A 19392-nucleotide genomic window follows, 5' to 3' on the forward strand; every position below is an offset into this window, starting at 1 on the left:
GCTGTGCCTTTGCACTGGCCATGCCCACGCCGATGCCAGCCCACTGGGCCCTGGACCTGGGAGCCTGGCGCATGGGGCCACTGTCACAAGCTGTATTGGAGCTGGTGCCCTCCGTGCCCTCCTGAGAAAAAGGGCAGTAGCAGAGGCAGGTGCCAAGTCTGACTCTCAGCACCTCCACGGCCTCGGCTAAGACCTCCTCCCCTCTGAGTGGGAATTACATAACTGCGACCCCCTTTTTCCTCCGGCTGCTGAAGGACTCAAAACCAGTTAGCTGCACCAGCAGCAACATGGACACGTGGCTCTTCCCTCTTACTTCCACTTTCCCATCCCAGTGTCTCACTCTGACTCCGCCCATTGTCACCTCATCTCATCCATTCTTTTTTTTTTTTTAAATATATTTTATTGATTTTTTACAGAGAGGAAGGGAGAGAGATAGAGAGCTAGAAACATCGATGAGAGAGAAACATCGATCAGCTGCCTCCTGCACATCTCCCATTGGGGATATGCCCGCAACCCAGGTACATGCCCCTGATCGGAATCGAACCTGGGACCTTTCAGTCCGCAGGCCGACGCTCTATCCACTGAGCCAAACCGGTTTCGGCCGCATCCATTCTTACTGCGAGTGTCATCCCCCAGCATCCTGTCTTCGGAGTGCCTGCTGGGTGCCAAGCACTGCTCCAGAGGCTAAAAACAATATGCTGTCCTTACTGTTCGATTCCCAGGTGCCAGTCACCCCCACTTACTATTTCCTAGTCCTCACAAACATTCAGACCTCCCATCCCTTTTAACAGAGGGTAAGACTGGAGCTGCAGGAGGGAGTGGCTGGCTCCAGCCAAGAGAGCACTAGTAGAGAAAGGACGGCACCGAAGGGCTTATTCCAACTGCCACACACTTCAACAGAGCGGGAAGACCGCCCACAGAAACCACAACTCTTCTTCCACACTTGTCCCCTCCACTCAAACAGAGATGGCTGGGGCCAGATTTCTCGCCACCTCCCAGTGTTTCTTGGTTGAGCCTCCCTGGGCTCAGGATGCAGAGGGATCTGCCGGGATCTCTGAACATCCCAGCCGTCGGGCTCCTGAAAGGAACCAGCCCCAGTGCTCCCTACAGAATCTCCACGGCAACACCTTGTGCTCCTTTTCTTTTTTATTAAAAAATAAATCAAGAAAATATACACACTTCAGCCCACCTGCCAGAGTGAGCTTTGAAAAGGCCAAAGTGCTGTCGGGAGGGGTGCCGGTTCGGGTGCCCAGGCTTTCTCCTTTGGAGAAAAGGTGTCCTTGGCCAGCGTAAGAGATCATAATCTGGACCACATTGTGGAGCAGGGCAAGGGCAGACAGACAGAAGGGGGCGGGGGGGGGAGACAGCTAGAGCAGAGACGGCTGAGGCCACCGGAGGCCCAGGGGGAAGGACAGAGCCTGCAGAGCACTGTCACCCACACAAGGCCCTTGGCCTCGTCCTCCAGGACTCTGCACTGCCTGGCCTCCTCTCCCCTCTGCCAGCCACAGGCCCCGGACTCCTTCCAGCCCCGGCGGCTGCAATCAGGCATTGAGAGGCTTCCAGCGCTCACTGTCCGTGCTGTTGATGCTGCCGGTGTGGCAGGGCATGGAAGCGATGTCATCCAGGTAGGACACGCCGCTGGCCGAGTCGAACTGTGTGCTGGCAGCACCTGCTGCCTCCAGGCCCTCCCGCCGGGTCACAGCGTAGGGATGGGGCAGGTGCATGTCTGGTTCCTCAGTCTCATCCACTTGGCATTTGTAGGAGAAAAGGATCTTGGGCTCCGAGCTAGTAGGGAGAACAGAGGGGTATGGGGAGTCCCACAGTCTGAGTCCAGAAAGGCCCTCCTTCATTGGGCAATGAGGCCATCAGACCAGGAGGAAATGCATTTACGGCTGCCTAACGCCAAACCTGAGGTCCCTATCACTTGGACCATGGAGTCCAACAGGACTAACAGCCAGCCTCCTCCTCCTGGCTGTGTGCGCTTGGGCAGGAGGCGCTGTGCCTGCTTTCTCACCCAGAATGGGTGCCACAACCCCAACCTCAGACGCTCTTCGTGCAAGGTGACCAACCTGAAGCAGTACCAGGTCAGCATGCTCAGCAAGCATTGGCCATGACCCCACCCCTGCACTCTGAGCTCACCCACTCCCTCAATCCTCAGGATCACTATTTGCGGGAGAAAAAACTGCACCCAATTTGCAAACAGGAGCCCGAGGCTAGATCGGAACTAGGCTGGAATCAACCTAGTCCTTCTCACCCTACCTCTAAAGCCCTCTCCCAGCTTTTCCATTCAGAAGGAAGATTCCCTCAGACCTGGCAGGTGGGGAAGGTTGGATTGGGGAAAAATACATGAGCTTCCACCACCTCAGAGGCCTGGGGTCCAACCCTCAATCTCACGTCTTTAGCATCCCATCTCCCTAAGAGACCTCCAAGCACACATGTGCACACCCACCCCGTGCTCAAATGCACCCTAGACTCCCCGCAACCCTGCTCCTCTGCCTAGTCACCCCCAGCTAGAATAGAAGCTCTGTGGGCACGAGAATCTGTGTATAATTTGTTCCCATTTGTATCTCGGGTATAGCAGTGCATGGCAGTGTGAGTGTGTGCTGAGGAATGAATGGACTAATCTATTCTTAAATGAAAAACAGCAAGTGCAGGACAATGTGCATAGCTACTGTCTATGTCGTACAGTAAAGTGTATATTTCCATGTGTGTTGCATATATAATATGTATAGGTGTGCATATGTACATTTGTGCACGTGTGTGTTTGTATATGTATGTACATGTGTGTACATGTACACACACAGAGACACTCGTCTGCCCCTCTCTCCTGTCTTAGCTCTAGAAGCTGTACCAGGCAGGTGCACACGCTCAGGAAGAAGGCGCGGTTCCGCCCGCAGCCACGCGGGGGCGCCTGGAGCCCTCTAACCCCGGGCAGTGGGCTGGAAAGCCTGGAGCTCTGCCAAGACCTCCAGCCCACCAGCCCCCACTCCCTCCCTCACTCCCTCCCTCTGGGGCCCCTGTGGGAGGACTCACCCGAAAAAACCCCGGAGGAAGGCCACGTAGATGAGGGGCGCGAAGAAGCTGAAGTAGAGGAACGTGGTGGCGTCCACACAGCTGGGGGAGGGGGACAAAGGGGGGCGGGTTGGAGCATGCCTCATTGGGCGGAACCTCCCCAGCCTGGGGCTCCCTGTCCCAGCTCCCCCAGCCTCCATACCAGAGCCCCTCGATGATGTCAGCACAGAGCAGCGCGCTTCCCAGCCCCTGCAGCAGGTTGAGCAACGCCAGGATGCCTGCGTACACATAGAAGCTTCTCCGCGCTGGGGGATGGGGGGAGCGTGAGGTCCTGTCCTCTCCGCCACATTTGATCCCAGTGTGTTACTGGGACCCCTCGGTCCCCCAAGGAGCCCTCCTTCCCTCCCTCCCTCCCACCCAGGGCTCTCCAGCTCCAGGCCACCATGGCCCAAACAGATTCTCCCTACCCTCCCACCCAGCAGTGTCCCAGAGCAGCTCACAAGGCAGGGAGATGCGGTCCTTCAGCGGGGTCTTGGGAAGCACCACCACCAGAGAGTACACCTACAGAGACAGAAGCGGGGCTCAGAAGGGTGCTGGGGAGCACCAGGCCTGGAACTAGGCCAGGTACCACAGAGTCAGGCTCCGGCTAACCCGGCCACTCCCAGCGGGTCGAGGCCCAGGGTCCACCCTCTGCCTCACCAGGAAGAAGAAGCAGGAGCTGACCAGCCAGAAGTGGCGGCCCCCGTGCCCATAGATGTTGAAGTCCTCGGCTGAGAGGTGGGCATCAGGGTACAGGATCTCCAGGGTCCCCTGCAAGGGCAGGCAGGGGAGGGTCTCAAAGGATTCTGCCACTTGGAAAGTCCCGTCCCTGCGGCCTTCACCACAGAAGCTCTCCACCACACCAAGCCCAGCCCAGCCTGGTCCCCAGGGGTTCCTGCTCCAGCTGACTCTCTGGTCACATCCTTCCCATCCAGCTACAGCACCCAGAACAGGCCCAGTTGGGGCAGGGGACAGAGCTGGGGAAAGGGCAATACCTGACCCAAACTAAGAATGTGGTCTGCAGACCTACATTCTCCTACCTGGCGGCTTGCTGAAACCCCAGGTGATGGGCATGCCCTCCCCCCCCGGCCCCCCCCCCCAGATCTGTAAGAAGGAAATCTATAAGAAGGAAATCTGGGAAGGGCCCCCAGAACCTGCCTTTTTAACAAGCGCACCAGGTGACTCCTTAGATGCACTAAATTTGGAGAACACTGCACCTGATAAACATTCAAACCCAGATCCAGGACCAGGAGGTCTGGCCTTCGCTGACTGGAAGGGAGCCCCCAGGGCTGCCCCGCCCCACCCACCTCCTTACCTGGGTGACAGAGTAGGCCAGGGACAGCACGGTGGTGATGGCCAGCACACGCTTGATGCTTGACTTGCTCTCCAGGTGACCTGGAAAAAATGTGCTGGTCAGTCAGCAGGAGCCAGCCCAGGTGACCATGGTGGGGTTGGCCCCCAGCCAGGGAGGGGCAGGGCGAGCATTAGCCCCAGCAGCAGACGCACCAAAGGCAAGGCCCAGGATAACCACACTCAGCTCGATGGCCAACAGGAAGAAGCGGGTAATCTCCCACAGGATCTGGACACAGAGTGGGCAGAGTGTCAGCCTGGGGCCCAGTCACCCCTCTCCCCAGTGCCCAGCACCCCCCTTGCCAGCAGGTCCAGCCACACCTTATCAGCAACAGTTGCAGCATCCGAGGTGCTGACCGTCATGCTGACCACGGCCCGGGCAATGCCCACTAGCGCCACCACGAACACCTGGTGGGTGAGAAGGGGGTGCGGTGGAGTCAGGGAACCAGACCTCTGGGATCGCAAGGACAGCAAACCCACCCCCCACATCTGCAGCAGTTCTGGTTCCTCCAGAATAGAAGGATTCTAAACTAAACAAGGCAGGAGATAGGGAGGCCACCCTCCACTTGCCTGGTCCTCCCCTCTTGGGCCTCAGTGTCCCAACTACACTGACAGCTCCAGAATGGCTAGTAGGGTGACATGATAGAGCCAGACTGCCTAGGCTCAAATCCCAGCTCCGCTGCTTCCTGCCTCTCTGACCTCAGGCAAGTAACTGCTCCTCCAGCCTGTTTCCTCATCTATGAAATAGAAGTAATAATGGCACCTATTGCATCTGAGCACTGAGGGATCAAATCTGTAATAATAAAAGTGTAATATGCTAATTAGGACAGACTTCGGGGCGACCTTCCAGATGAAGCCGGGGCTGTGAGCGAAGCCCAGGTCCGGGTGCCAGAAGGAAGCTGGTGCCCCGGCAGCCGGGGGAAGGAAGGCCTACTCTTGCATGAATTTCGTGCATCGGGCCTCAAGTGAGTAAATAAATGTGGATGTGTGCCTGGTACTCAGTAAGGACTGGGTCCACAACTGCCATTCGTCTTGTCATAGTAATGGTTTTAATTCTGAGACCTGGGGGCTGAGAAAGGAGGCCACAGAGAAGAGGCATCCAGACCCTAGGGAAGGTGCCACAGGAGTAGGTTTTGCAGAAGTGCCTGTGCTCAGCATCTGTAGCTTTTGTCACCTAGTACCCACCCTCTTCCTCTGCCAACAGCTTCATTCCTGTCCCACCCTCCTCCTTCACATGGTTTGGGGGGACTGACCCCAGCACTCCTGACTTCAGGGACTGACCTGTGACCTAGGGCTGGCCATTGTAGTATGCCATTCCACTGGTTTAGGAATGGGGTGGTACCTAAGGGAGTTGAATGAAAGTCACAGCCAGGACAAGAGGTGCAATCACTGGGAAAAAAAGCTGAGGGAATGCAAACCCAGAGTTGCTGGGGCTGCCTGGCTGCCATGAGGGTGGAGACTGCTAGAGACAGGGCCATCAGAAAGACACCAAGCTAAGAAGGAGATAGAGACAGAGCCCGAGCATCACTGAGCCTCTGAATCCAGCCGTGCCCGCAGCCCTGGGACTTGTCAGTTTCTCAGTCTGGCTTCTGTGGGTTTTAGTTTTCTGACACATACAAACAGAAGAGCCCATATTCATACATACTCTGCCTTTGTGCCATGAAAGCCACGTCTAAGCCTTGGGGAGGCCTACACCCCTCAGCAGGGCAGGCTGCAGACGCAACCAACTGCCATGTGCCTACGGTATGCCAAGCCCTCACTGGGCAGAAGCTATGCACGCTGTCACTTGGTGCTCACAGGAGTGCCACAAGCTAAATCAAATCTGACATGCAGAAGGGCACTGAGGCACAGAGAGGTCAAGCCACTGGCCCAAGGCCATCCCGCACAGCTGGGGTTTGGAGGTGGTCTGCCTAAGGGCACTCTTACCCCTGCCTCCTCTCCAGGACCAAGTCCCCAGGAGGAAGAGGGTGGGCCAGTGCTGACTCCCCTGGCCTTGCCTCATGTTCCTGGGCATTGGCCCTGGGTTTCTTTTCTTGCCCACTCCCCCGGAAAGAGCATCTGTCTGACATACAGTAGATGATTATTATCTGCTGAATAAACACACAAATAAGTAAATGGTCAGAGAGGCTGTGGGAGAAGGCAAAGAAGAAAGCAGGCCTTGATCCCCAACCCTATTCGACACCACCTCACAGGGCTGGGGTCTAGTCAGCAGGTCTACCAACAGCCTCCCCTGCCTCTCTGCCTGCCCACTACCCATTCTTCTGAGTGGGAAGTTCTGACTCCGGCCACAAAGGGGAGACCAGGGAGCCACTCAGCTCTCAGGTAGTGATCGCCAAGAGGCACAGAAAGGGAGGACTCCAGTCGGTCAGGCTGAGTCCTGAAGAAGGGGACTTCCGAGATTCACACCTGGGACTGCCTTGTCAGCCACAGCCCTGCTACCTCTCCCCAGGCAACACCCACCAAGACCACTGAGTAAGGAGAATGCAGGCTCTCACAACAGGCAGGAGGTCTCAGATGGATGGATGGAGGCTCACTGGGTAATTTTTCCCCACTCAGCATCCATTCGTCTTCCCTTTAGTAATGGCTCCCCACTTGTCTTCCAGGGACTAGCATCCTCCTCTGGTCAGGCTGAGCTGACCCCACCATCCCAGCTCCAAAGTGTCCCATTCCCCATAGTCACAGTAATTGGCTCAGGGCTGAACACAGAATCAAAGTGGGCCAATCAGAGGGCAGTCCAGGTCTACACTGGGGGTACTCTTTGCTAAGTTAGCAGAAAAGCAGGATATGAGCTTTAAGCTGCTCTTGGCTATCTTTGACACCATAAGGGGAGAACTCATCTGAGATAAGGCCAGAGGAGAGCAGAGATGCAGAGAGACAGTCCTGATGACATTACTTAATCCCCTGGATCCAGCCATACCTGAAGCTGACTTTCCATTTCAGAGGCAGTTAATAATTCCCTTTTTTGCTTAAGCCAGTGGCAGTTGGGTTTTCTGTCACCAATTGGAGTGAACTCACCAGGATATAGAAGGTGATAAAAATGGGGCTGGAGGTGATGCAGATCTTGGCCCGAGCAAACGGAAGCTTCCAGAGCAGGAAAATGAAGAAGAGGACATTGGGGATGAGCAGCAAGAGGTCCCAGTACCGGACCCTAGCAAACAGGTATAAAAACCAGTTCACTAGTGAGGTTGTGTCTGCATTCCTCTCTCTCTCTCTCTCTCTCTCTCTCTCTCTCTCTCTCTCACACACACACACACACACACACACACACACACACACACGCACCAGGAAAACCCGCTCACACACAGTCAGGCAGCCAAACAAGCTGTGACTGCCTTACCGAGAGGTGCCGATGTCCTCGTACAGCAGCAGCAGGCAGCGATGTGGCACGCTGATGTTGGGGGCCAGGGGTGGGGACAGCACTGTGCTCCCGTTGGCCCAGACCACCTCCTGCACGGTTTCCATCTTGCCAGCAGCCAGCCTTGGGGGAGCGAGAGCCACGAGGTTAGCAACGCAGAGGCTGTGCAGCCCGGGCCTCCGGTCTCAGGCTCCCAGGGGAGTACCAGAGGGGCTGCCCACAGTGAGCCTGCTGCCCGCTCCCCATCACACCAGGCAGGAGGTGAGGTGTGTGCTCCTGCTCATGGCCCAACCCAACCCCACACAGGGGCCCAGGCCCTTGTCGCAGGCTCTGTCTGTCTGTCTCATGACCCCCAAACAATGAAAGCTCCCTCAATGGCTGAGCCTGCCTCTCTGCCAGGCAAAGCAATGCAAGCTATTTGGCATCACTTCTGCTGGTCACTCCAAACCTGAGGGAGACACAGCTCGTGCCCCAGCCGGCCTCTTACTCCCTTGTCTTCTCTGTGCCTCAGTTTCCCCTGACCCAGGAATGGGAGTAACAAGTGTCCATCCAGTGAGGTTGCAGTGAGTACTAGATACGTGACGTCAGGTGCCCCTAACAGCCAACACACATGAAGTCCTCAGTAGCTGAGCTTCGGCTCCAGCCTTCCACACCCAGGCAGAACCCACCTCGAGACCGAGTGCGGTCACAGCCGCCAAGTGCCTGCGCGGGGTATCATGCACACTCAAGTGGCCCTCAAGCCCTTGTCTCCCTTTGCTGCCACCCTAGAAAGACAGATACAACTAGAGCAGGGGTGGGCAAACTTTTTGACTCGAGGGCCACAATGGGTTTTTAAACTGGACCGGAGGGCCGGAACAAAAGCATGGATGGAGTGTTTGTGTGAACTAATATAAATTCAAAGTAAACATCATTACATAAAAGGGTACGGTCTTTTTTTTTTTTTTAGTTTTATTCGTTTCAAACGGGCCGGATCCGGCCCACGGGCCGTAGTTTGCCCACAGCTGAACTAGAGGGTACACTGCACTGGCCCCGAGAAGCACAGAGGTCTCTAAGTGGAGAGGGTGAGAGAAGAGGAGGCGCTGTGGAGGGAGGGAGAAGAGCTGCTGAGGAAGTGTGAAGGGTGGGGGGCAGTCCAGCACCCACGTGATGATTTGAGAATGAGAGGTCAGAGTCCACCCTGAAGATAGGAGACCTGGTGGTTTAGGGTCCTGGAGCCACCGTGGACAACCGAGGCAGGCTTGCAGGTCACAGAACTCAGGGAGAGAATCAGTAGAGCTGGCCTGCATCGACAGTGGCAGGGACTTCCACAGGGAGCTCGGGGGGCTCAGGGCAGGTGAGCCAGGTGTGGCCTGCTCACCAGGATGTAACAGATGCCAGCGTTTAAAATGATGACTTGGACAGAATTATGCCCATGTCTCCACTTCGGGGTATGTTTATAATAGCCCCGAGCTGCGGGCAGCCCAAATGAGAATGCATGTGAGAACAGCAGTGCTCATATAAACAACAGTGGAATACTGCTCTGAAATAAAAAGAATGGGTTACTGCTACAGGCAGCAACACAGAAGAGCCTCACAGATAAGAATCTTGAGAAAGCCACACAAGAAGCAGAGCAAACGTGTGGTTTAACCCCATGGAGAGACTGAGAAAGGGTCACCTTTGTGGAGGATGGAGGGTAGAGGGGTGGAGGGAGGCACACCGGCTTCTAGATACTTGATCTGGGTGGTGGGTACCCTGGTGCGCTCACTGTGTCACAATTCATTGAGCCATGGACCTCTGCTTTGGGCACGTGTATGGGTTACACTTCAGTAAATTTTTAAAAATTGAGATGTTCTTTTACACGCCAAGAGCATAGGTGTCCCACTCAGCAAGGAGCAGCCCAGGATGCTTAGCAGCACTGCAACAGGAGCCCGTGCTTATCTGGCACTAGCACTATTCCTGAACAACAGCAGGCCAAGACAGGGCTAGAGGGAATGCAGGGACGTGCTCACTGTTTCTCACAGCCATGAAACGAGTGCTGCTTCTGGCTTAAAGACTCCCAAGGGCTGGGCAAGACCTGGGGCTCAGGCCCCTCCATCCCTCTCACCAACAGGCCACTGAATAGCTCTGGGATCGCATGACCACCTGCAACTTGAGGACATACCAACAGTGAGGAATTAAAGAGAACATATGCCTGACACATAGTAGGTCCAAAAACAGAAGTTGTTTCCTTCCTGTTCTCTACTAATGGGAAAGGCAACCAAAGAAGTCCACCCCTTCCTTCATTCACGCATTTTTCCACCCACCCATGGCGGGCAGTGCCAAGCACCTACTGTGAGCCAGGCAGGAGTCCTGGTGCTGGGACACACCTGCCCCCAGAGGGCCTTCCTTCTAGGAGGGGAGGCCTAGAGCCAGTGCAAAAGCCCACACTTTAAAAGCAAACTTCTAGAGATAAGTGCTGAGACAGTAAGAGCACAGAGGAGTGGTACAAAACAGCGGTCGCCAACCGGTGGTCCACGGACCACTGGTGACAGTGAGGTCCGAAAGGTTGGCAATCGCTGGTACAGGACAGGAAACAGTAGAGACTGCTGCAGTCCCCAACATGCATCCTTTCCTGAAGAACTAGAGCCCTGGATTTAGCTTGCACATGCCTCCCAGACTCACAGCCACTCTCCCAGGTCCCCTCCCCCTGGCTGTGGCCATGTGAACAGGTTGTATCATGAACCAGTTGTATCCAACACGACCTGAGTAGTGAGGTTTGCCAATTTCAGGTTGTGTCCTTCTCTGTTCCCATTGGCTGGAATCTGAATGTGGTGATAGGAACAAGAGCAGAGCCATCTTAGATCACAAGACAGAAGCCACATATATTGAGGATAACAGAGTAATAAGAAAGGTGTCTGATGTGGGAAACCGCCTATTGTCTTCACTAGCAGAGAGGTGAAGATAGAGAACCCGGAAGGCTAGTGACCTTTGAAGCCCTAGCAAAGGTCAGAGCTGTGCACCCACTGTTAGTCCAGATAATGATAGCTTCCCCACCGGATGGTCATGTAAATCCTTATTGATAAGATAGTCTGTGTGTTACTGGAACTTGTCTGCCTAAGGGGTATGGGTGTATCCCAAACCAATAAAAGGTTGGTGAGGCCTGAGCACCAGTGGAAGTCCTTCCCCTTGAGTTGGACTTACCCACCTGGCCCCCCAATATTTCCAAATTATCTCTTCTCTCTTCTCTTTCATTTGTGTGCGGCTCCTCTTCCAGATCCTGAACCCTGAACCACGCGGGATGTGGAGGGAAACATTTACAACAGCCTGGCCATGGCCAGTGTGGCTCAGTTGGTTGGACATCATCCCATGCACCCAAAGGTTGCCAGTTCCATTCCCAGTCAGGACGCATGCCCCAATTACAGGCTCAATCCCCGCTACAGGGCATGCAGGAGGCAGCCAATCAATATTTTGCTCTCTCACTGATGTTTACCTCTCTCCCCCTCTCCCTTCCTCTCTCTCTAAAAATCAATTTTTAAAATCTTAATAAAAGAAAGGAAGGAGGGAAGAAAGGCTTCTGGGTCCTAAACATGGTAGGGCTCCAGTCATGTCCTGAACAGGTTGCATGAAGACTATTATGCAACAGACAGGAATAATCTATCTTGTTATCTTGGCCTTTGTTTCAATGGCTAAGCCTGAATCCCAGGGAACTCAAAGGGGTGCTGCCTAAAATGGGCTGTTACACAAGGTGAATATGAGCTGAGATCCAAATAACTGGGAAGGAGCCAGCCTTTAAACAATGTGGACAAAGAGCAACCAGGGAGAGGACAACAATGCAAAGGCCCTGAGATAGAAACAGGCTTGGCCTGTTCAAAGGGCAAAACACAAGCCGGTGTGGTTGGACATGAGATCAGAAAGGTTGGTGGGACCAGGTCAGACAGGGCCACATGACCTCATGCAATGCGATTTTATTCTAAGTGCATCGAGAAGGGTGTTCCGAAAGCAGTTGACAGGGTCCCATTTTCCTGAGGAAAGGAAGTCAGAGTCATTGTCAGCTGCCGAGAACAATGGACTAAACGGGGGAAAAGAGTAGAGGCAGGAAGACTCAGGAGATACTGCACCAGTCAGGACACAAGAGGACAGTGGCTTAAACTGTGGTGGTAGTGGGGTGGGGTGGAGGGATGTGGGATACCTTAGGGAGGTTAGACCACAAGACTGGCTGGCAGACGCAAAGACGGAGAAAAGAGAGCAAAGAAGGCAGGTGTGGTGTCTGCCCTGAGCCCCCGGATACTTAGCAGTAGTGAGGCCAACACTGCCAACGGCACCCTCAGCAGACACTGCCCCCTTCTTCTTGCTACCAGCTACTATTTTGTTCCGGGACCCGCCTCCAGGATGCCTGTGTTCCAGGCAGAGCCCTCCCCAGCACCAGAAGCTGAACCTCAGTGAGTATAAGCCCACTGTGCAGAGCAATACTGGGCACCCCAGCAGGTGCACAGGGGCTCCGGGTGCCACAGGGGCTCGGGGGCAGGGTGCTCTGGATTTTTCACGGACAGAGTCCAGGACTGCCAAATGGCCCGCCATGCACGAGGCAGTCCACCAAGTGAATGGCCGTCCTCCCTTTGCCAGCAGTGCCCCGCACAGAAGCTCTGATCAGCCAGGGAGGGTGGGCCCACTCTCCTAGTCAGCGGCTGGTTAGGCAGAGCATGCGATGTCAGATGGGGAGTCTCCTGAGGAAAGTGTTCCTCCCTGACCAGCAGGCACCCCCAGAGACAAAAGCCCCCTCCTCTGTGCCTGTATGTGATTGCTGAGGTATAACCGGGGCCTCGCTGTACCCACATGAGGACCAGGCCACCATGCTGAGCACAGGGAGTCTACAACTGGAAGGGGGTTCTGGAGACCTGAGATAATGTTCAAGTGACGGTGAGACAGGAGATTCCATAGCCCCTTCCAGCTCACTCCCCGTAGAGCGAACTTCTGGTCTTAGCTTCCCAGGATCAGAGAAACCGAGACAGTTTCTCCCACCCGGGGAAGGCGTCTCTTGACGTCATGAACATTCCAGAAGCTATCTTCCCACCCAGTGCTTGGGCCTCCACGTCTCTCCCTCTGTCTTTGGCCAGGCTGCAGGGCAAGAGGCCAGCAAGGCTCAGGTCATGCCGCCCTGACCTGCTGTGAGCGCCTGGACAGTGCCTCCCCTCTCCCGGCCGCAGCTTCCGTACCCCTCACCTGTGCAGTGGGACTGACCAAACCTCTCCCAGAGCTCCCAGGTGGGAAGCCTGGGGAATCAGAAAGCCCTGAGAAGAAAGAGGCCGGCGATACTTCTTCACAGGCGCCGTAACGCCCTTCCGTGCTTCCAACCCCCAGCAGGCTGTTTGTTGTGCTTTTAAACTCCCTTATCCTTCAGCCGTTGTGGACACTGTCCTAGAGAGGCCACTCCACGTGAACTGCCAGCAGCCCGACCGGGAGCCCCCCAGAAGGAAGAGAGGCCCTGGGCCCCTTCCCTCGCCTTCAAGGCCCAACTTGACCCGACCCCTGTCTACTGCTCTGCCTCAGTCCCTTCCTCTCCCCAGGCCCTGGCTTTCATCTTGTTCTCCAAACGCTTGCCTACCTCGGGGCTTGCTCCTCTCCCAGGACCGTCTCACCTTTCTGGCCACCCCCTCCGAGCAGCCCTCCTTAGCCATCTCTCCCGGCTTAGCCCGCACTGTGTTTTCTTTACGGCACGTGGCCTCTGTCAGAAGTGGCCCTGGCTGCGTGTTTATTTATTAGCTGTCCACCCCCGTGTGCTCGTGGCCCCATACCCTAGAACAGGGCCAGGCACAAAATAAGTTCTCAGCAAATGTTATGATTTGGGCAAAAAAAATCCCCAGTGCAGCGCAACCCAGCCCCTCTGGGGAGCGGGAGAAGGACCCATGTGGAAGGACCCCGAGGCCCATCCCCACGCACAACTCCCCCCTCCTTCCCCTGGTCCTGTGGACGCAGAGTCCTCCAGGCTTGCAGGTGGCCCCTCGCACAAGGGCAAAGCCTGGGCACATGAACAGCACCCCCCTGCCCCTTCAGGCGGCTGAAGGCCACAGCAAAGCTGGAGGCAGGCCTGTCACCCTGTTTGTCGATGGGAACAGAGGCCCAGATGTGGGGGTGTCTTGGCCCTAGACCTCCTCCTGCACAGCCTCAACCCACAGGTCAGCAAGCCCTGCTCACTAGCCACAGCCCTGGACCTGTGCAGCTACGTCTGTGTGGTCACTGCCCCCGCCTAGGGCCTTCCCCACCCCCCATTGGACTCCCAGTTACCTCGTCCCCTCCTCCTTGGTGCCCCAGCACCCAGAGACCCCCTGGGCCCTCTGAAACCTCCCCAACGGGGTATTCTCTGAGGCTGTGCGAGAAGTGGTGACACCCCGGAGGAAGGAGGGGGGCGGGTGGGCCCCGGTCCAGTTGTGGGGACGGGAGTCCCCATCAGCTCCGGGCACCCTGACAGCCGCCGCGGAGAGACCCCCAATGCACCCAGGCTCCAGGGCTACCCGCGGGGAGGGGGAAGGGCTGGAGATGGGAGGCGGAGGCCGGGGACCTCTCTGGAGTGGAGGTGCTAGCCCGGCGGTAGGGCTTCAAGCCAATGACAGGAGCCGAGGGTCCCTTTTACCTGGGGGCTCCGGGCCGCGATCAGGCCCCGCCGCCGCGGTCGCCCATCCGCAGCCGCTGGTGCGCGGACGCGGCACAGACCGCGGGACTCCGGCCTCCAGGGCCTGGGGCAGGCGGCCGGCTCCGCGGAAATGAAGGGTCAGAGGGGAGGGAGAGAGGCGATCAGCGAGCCGGGCCCACCGGCTCCCGGGACGCCGTGAGGCTCCTCCTCGCAGCGGCGACCCGGAAGGAAGGCGCGTCCTTTTAGTTCAGCCAAAACTGCAAAAACAGCCACAGTCCTTCCTCGGAGCATTCGGACCCGCCCCAGCCCCCAAGAGCCTATAGGAATGGTGCTACGTAGCGGAACGAGCCAATCAGATGCCAAGTGGGCGGGGCCCTCTGACCTCAAAGGCAGAGCCCAGGCGGGGGCCGGAAGCCGCCGCGGGGAGGAGCCCCGGCCGCGTCTCCACGCACCTGAATGACGCGTTCCCACCGGCGTCCACGCGGCCCGGGCAGCCTCCATCACATCGCACTGGCATTCCTGAGCTTCGTCCAGGTTCCAGGCGCTAATTTTCACAAGAACCCTGCAGGGAGGTTATTACTAGTCGCATTTTACGGAGGAGGAACTTGAGGCTCAGAGATGTTAAATAACTTGTTCAAAGCCACACAACCAGGAAACGACAAAGCTTAGCCGCTCTGCTTTGAATTGCCTCCGCTCGCATTTCTAGCTGCAGCAGTTCTTCAGGTAACTTCCTCAATGAAGCCTTCCTGGCATCTGTGCTGTGTTCTCTCCTGGCTCTTCTCACGCTGGCCGCTCACAGCCCGCCCCCTCTTCCGAGTCCTCATCGCCCACTGCTCCCCCCCCCCCCCCCAGCCCCCATTCAGCTGTTCAAGCCACAGTGGTTTCTGTTTCTCTTCCTGGACTGTACCAAGCTGGTTCCTGCCTGCGGGTCCCTGCATCTGTCCACTGCCCGGCTGGCTCTTGGTCACATACCCTCCTTAACATTCTAGCTACCAGCCTTTGTCATAATGCCCTTTTTTTCTTTCTGAGCACCGTCTCACTAACATTATATTAATTTGCTTCTTAGTTAGTCATCAGCCTTCCCGCCTCACCAGAATGTCAGTGGCATGAGGACAGAACTGTGCCTGTCACATTCCCTGCATCGTCCTGAGGCTGACTCAGTGCCTGGTGCAAATTGTCGACATCCACTTAACCCAGAAAACCCAAGATACGCATCCCATGATAACAAAGTTGCTTCACAGTTGGGCTGGAATGAGATTGGACCCTGTTCTTCGCCTAGCTCCTGTTCAAAAAGGAAGGAAGGGTTAGGATGTCACCGCCTGTGACCATTTGGTACTTGGCGTATCTGGGACTGTCCCACCCTGGCGATAAGCCAGCATGCATAGTTTCTGTATCAGCCAGCAGACGTGCTGCTCCAGACCTATGCCTGCATTCATGAATGAGCTGTGAGGAGCCAAGGTCAACAACTAGAGTTTCTGCCAGGAAGTCACACACATCACTCCAGCTCACATTGGTAAAAGCCAGTCCTGGACCACTTCTACTAGTAACCTCAAGGAGGCAGGAAACTTCTCTCCGACCATGTGTCAGAGAAGGACAAATGGAGTATCTGTGACCAGACTACCCTCCATCTTTACTTTTAGACTTTGAGACAGTACAGAATTCCTGGGAGGAAAAAAGTTTATTACTGTCATAATGCCCTCATGTAGGTTTCTGTGGATCTTGTTTGTAGAACTCAGGGTTTCTATTTCACCCCCTCCGTTCACCCCAGGCAGTGACTTCTTCACTGCAGTATTCCTACACACAGGGCAGAATGAAGCATTAGCAAATTTCAATAAATAATAGTTTAGTAAACAAAGATCTGTCTCCCAAGTTCTGTTCCTTATCCTACACCAGGCTCTGGGGTGGGCATCCTCTCTAGGCCATGGCTGACAAGGAATCCTTTTATATAGAACTGGCTTGCTGGTAGCAATGGGGGTCCCAAAATAATAAAGACAAGACGGTAGTCCTGCCAGTGGTGCTCAGCGGTTAAGCATCAACCTATGAACCCGGAGGTCACAGTTCAATTCCTGGTCAGGGCACATGCCCGGGTTGTGGGCTAGGTCCCCAGTGTGGGGTGTGCAAAAAGCAGCCAATCAATGATTCTCTCACATCATTGATGTTTCTCTTCTCTCTCTCTCTCTCTCTCTCTCTCTCTCTCTCTCTCTCTCTCTTTCTCTCTCTCTCTCCCTTCTCTGAAATCAATAGAAATATATATATTTTTAAATAAAAAGACAAGATGGTAGTGCTCAGCTTTAGGAGCAGTGGGTGCCATCATCATATACCATTGAGGTCAAAGTAGTAGCCAGAAGGCTGAATAGATCACTGGGATAATCAGCAGAACACCCACTTTGGTTCCTTGGTTTGAGTGGTGAGAGATTTAATAGAAGTGAACATCCCTGAAACTTCTCCTCACTCACCCACATCAGCCAAGATAATAAATAAAAAACAATCTCCCATACCAGGGAAAATGGCAAAGATTAGTGCCACCTTTGAAGACCTAAAACGTGGAAAGGGTCGGGGCCCATCACATCCCTCCTTAATTCATCAGTCTGGCCTTGGAAAAATACAGAGAGTGATAATAGATTGCTGCAAACAAAAAGTACTAGTAGTAGCCCAAATTGCAGCTGCTGAGCTAATGTCAGGGCTAGGACAGATTGGTATGGCCACAGATCTAACCATCCCTATCAGGATCTGTTTGCATTCACAGGTGGGGACAGCAGTTTACTTATGGTCACAGGCCTATGGTCACTCCCCACATTGTCATAATATAGTCTGAAGAGCCCAGGCCATCTAGACATTTTGCAGAATATGGCTTTGATTTTTATACCAACTAGAGGCCCAGTGCACAAAAATTTGTGCACTCGGGGGGTCCCTCAGCCCGGCCTGTGCCCTCTCTCAGTCTGGGACCCCTTGGGGGATGACCACCTGCTGGCTTAGGCCCGCTCCCCAGAGGATTGGGCCTAAGCTGGCAGTCAGATATCCCTCTGGCAGCCCGGGAGCCCTCAGGGGATGTCCACTTGCCAGCGGGGAGCAGGCCTAAGCTGCAGTCGGCCATCCTTAGTGCTGCTGAGTAGGTGGGAGAGGCTCCCACCACCAACACTGTGCTGGCAGCCATCAGCCTGGCTTGTGGCTGAGCAGAGCTCTCCCTGTGGGAGCGCACTGACCACCAGGGGACAGCTCCTGCATTGAGCGTCTGCCCCCTGGTGGTCAGTGTGTGTCATAGTGACCAGTCATTCCCAGTCGTTCTGTTAGGGTCAATTTGCATATTACCCTTTTATTATATAGGATAGAGGCCTGGTGCATGGGTCGGGGCCGGCTGGTATGCCCTGAAGGGTGTCCTGGGTCAGAGTGGGGGTTCCTGCTGGGGTGTCTGGCCAGCCTGGATGAGGGGCTGAGGGCCATTTGCAGACTGGTCACACCCCCTTCAGTGTGGGGGTCCCCGCTGGGGTGCCTGGTCAGCCTGGGTAAGGGGCTGAGGGCCATTTTCAGGCTGGCCACACCCCCTTCAGGGAGGGGGGTCCTGCTGGGGTGCCTGGCCAGCCTGGGTGAGTGGCTGATGGCTCTTAGCAGGCTGGCCACAGCCCCTTCAGGGTGGGGGTCCCCGCTAGGATGCCTGGCCAGCCTGGGTGAGGGGCTGATGGCTGTTTGCAGGCTGGCCACAGCCCCTTCAGGGTGGGGGGGGGGTCCTGCTGGGGTGCCTGGCCAGCCTGGGTGAGGGGTTGATGGCTGTTTGCAGGCTGGCCACGGCCCCCAGCTACCCAAGCTCCCAGTGGAGGCTGGCTGGAAGCAGGTATCTGGGATTTATTTGTCTTCTATAATTGAAACTTTGTTGCCATGAGTGGAGGCCACAGCTGGCTCAGGGCAGGCGGGAAGCTTGGCTTTCTCCATCGCCCGGGCAACCAAGCCTCCTGCTTGCTCCAGCTCCGTGGCTGCCAGCTGCCATCTTGGTTGGGTTAATTTGCATATAGCCTCTCTGATTGGCTGGTGGGCATGGCTTGGGGCATAGCAAAGGTACAGTCAATTAGCATCTTTGTCTTTTATTAGTGTAGATGATATCCTGCTGATCTGGCAGGATGAACAAGTATATGAAGACCTCCCAAGGGTATGGTTCTGTGAAGTTTATAGGGATCTAGTGGTCTGGGGCATATCAGGACATCCCTTCCAAAGTAAAGGACAAACTATTGCATCTTGCACACCCCATCACAGGAAAGGAAGTACAATGCCAGAACCCACTCTTTGGGTCCTGGAGATAGTATATTCCATACCTGGGAATGCTGCTCTGCCCCATAAATCTGTGTGTGACATAAAAGGCTTCCAGCCTGGAGTGAGATTCACAGGAGGAAAGGGTTGTACCATAAGCCACAGGACTCACAGACCTTATGATATTAGAGGCATATGTGGTGGGAAAAGATGCTGTGTAAACTTTATTGCAAGCCCTAGTGGGTGTCAGTTAACTGACTGAGAACTGCAAGGCAAACAAAAGTTTTATTTGGGTGTGTTGGGTATTTTTAGGAATTGCAAATCCGGAGACATAGATTTCGGTAGAAATCCAACTTCGTTCCTGGGGGAAAGAAAGGAACAGAGTTTATAAGGACAAAAAAAGGGGGCTCCCAAGGAGTTACACAATTTGCTTTGAAAGAGCTGTGATTGGTGCTGGCAAGCAGACTTATACTATGCTAACTTAATTACTTATATTTATTGCTAGGTTAAAGCTTTATTTTTAAGAGAGTTCAGTGGTGCAGAGCTAGTTCCAGGAACTATATCAGGAAGTAGCCATTTAGCTTAACCCAGATCAACAGTTCAGTTTCATTTGGAGAGGATGTTAGCTCAGCTTCCTGGAGGTCTTCTGGCTCCATGGAAGAGGGAGAGAAAGAGATAGAAACATCCATGAGAGAAAAACATCTATAGGCTGCTTCCTGCATACCCCCTACTGGGGATTGAGCCCACAACCCAGGCATTGACTGGCGACCTCTCAGTGCATGGTTCGATGCTCAACCACTAAGCCACACCA

The 19392-nt window shown here is 55.1% G+C and overlaps 1 protein-coding gene across 4 annotated transcripts; it reads right to left on the reverse strand.

Annotated features, from left to right (window-relative positions):
• Window positions 1-391: 391 nt before the first annotated feature.
• On the reverse strand, window positions 392-15250 carry TPRA1 (transmembrane protein adipocyte associated 1). Of its 4 annotated transcripts, none has more exons than XM_081096456.1 (11): window positions 14795-15250; window positions 7739-7879; window positions 7417-7549; window positions 4723-4809; window positions 4558-4630; window positions 4367-4446; window positions 3712-3822; window positions 3513-3573; window positions 3215-3317; window positions 3034-3114; window positions 392-1785 (listed from the first exon to the last, which is right to left on the reverse strand). In XM_081096456.1, exons 1-11 carry the CDS (start codon window positions 14857-14859, stop codon window positions 1542-1544), a joined length of 1179 nt encoding a protein of 392 aa, XP_080952582.1. In that variant the 5' UTR covers window positions 14860-15250; the 3' UTR covers window positions 392-1541. The 4 variants fall into 4 exon arrangements, with proteins under 4 accessions (XP_080952582.1, XP_080952583.1, XP_080952584.1 ...); XM_081096457.1 differs by lacking the exon at window positions 14795-15250 and adding an exon at window positions 14343-14653; XM_081096458.1 differs by lacking the exon at window positions 14795-15250 and adding an exon at window positions 14343-14557 and having other exon boundaries at window positions 7417-7482.
• Between the last annotated feature and the right edge of the window lie 4142 nt (window positions 15251-19392).

Source organism: Myotis nattereri (assembly GCF_964212035.1).
Source record: "Myotis nattereri genome assembly, chromosome: 8".
In the NCBI taxonomy this organism is placed as follows: Eukaryota; Metazoa; Chordata; class Mammalia; order Chiroptera; family Vespertilionidae; genus Myotis; species Myotis nattereri.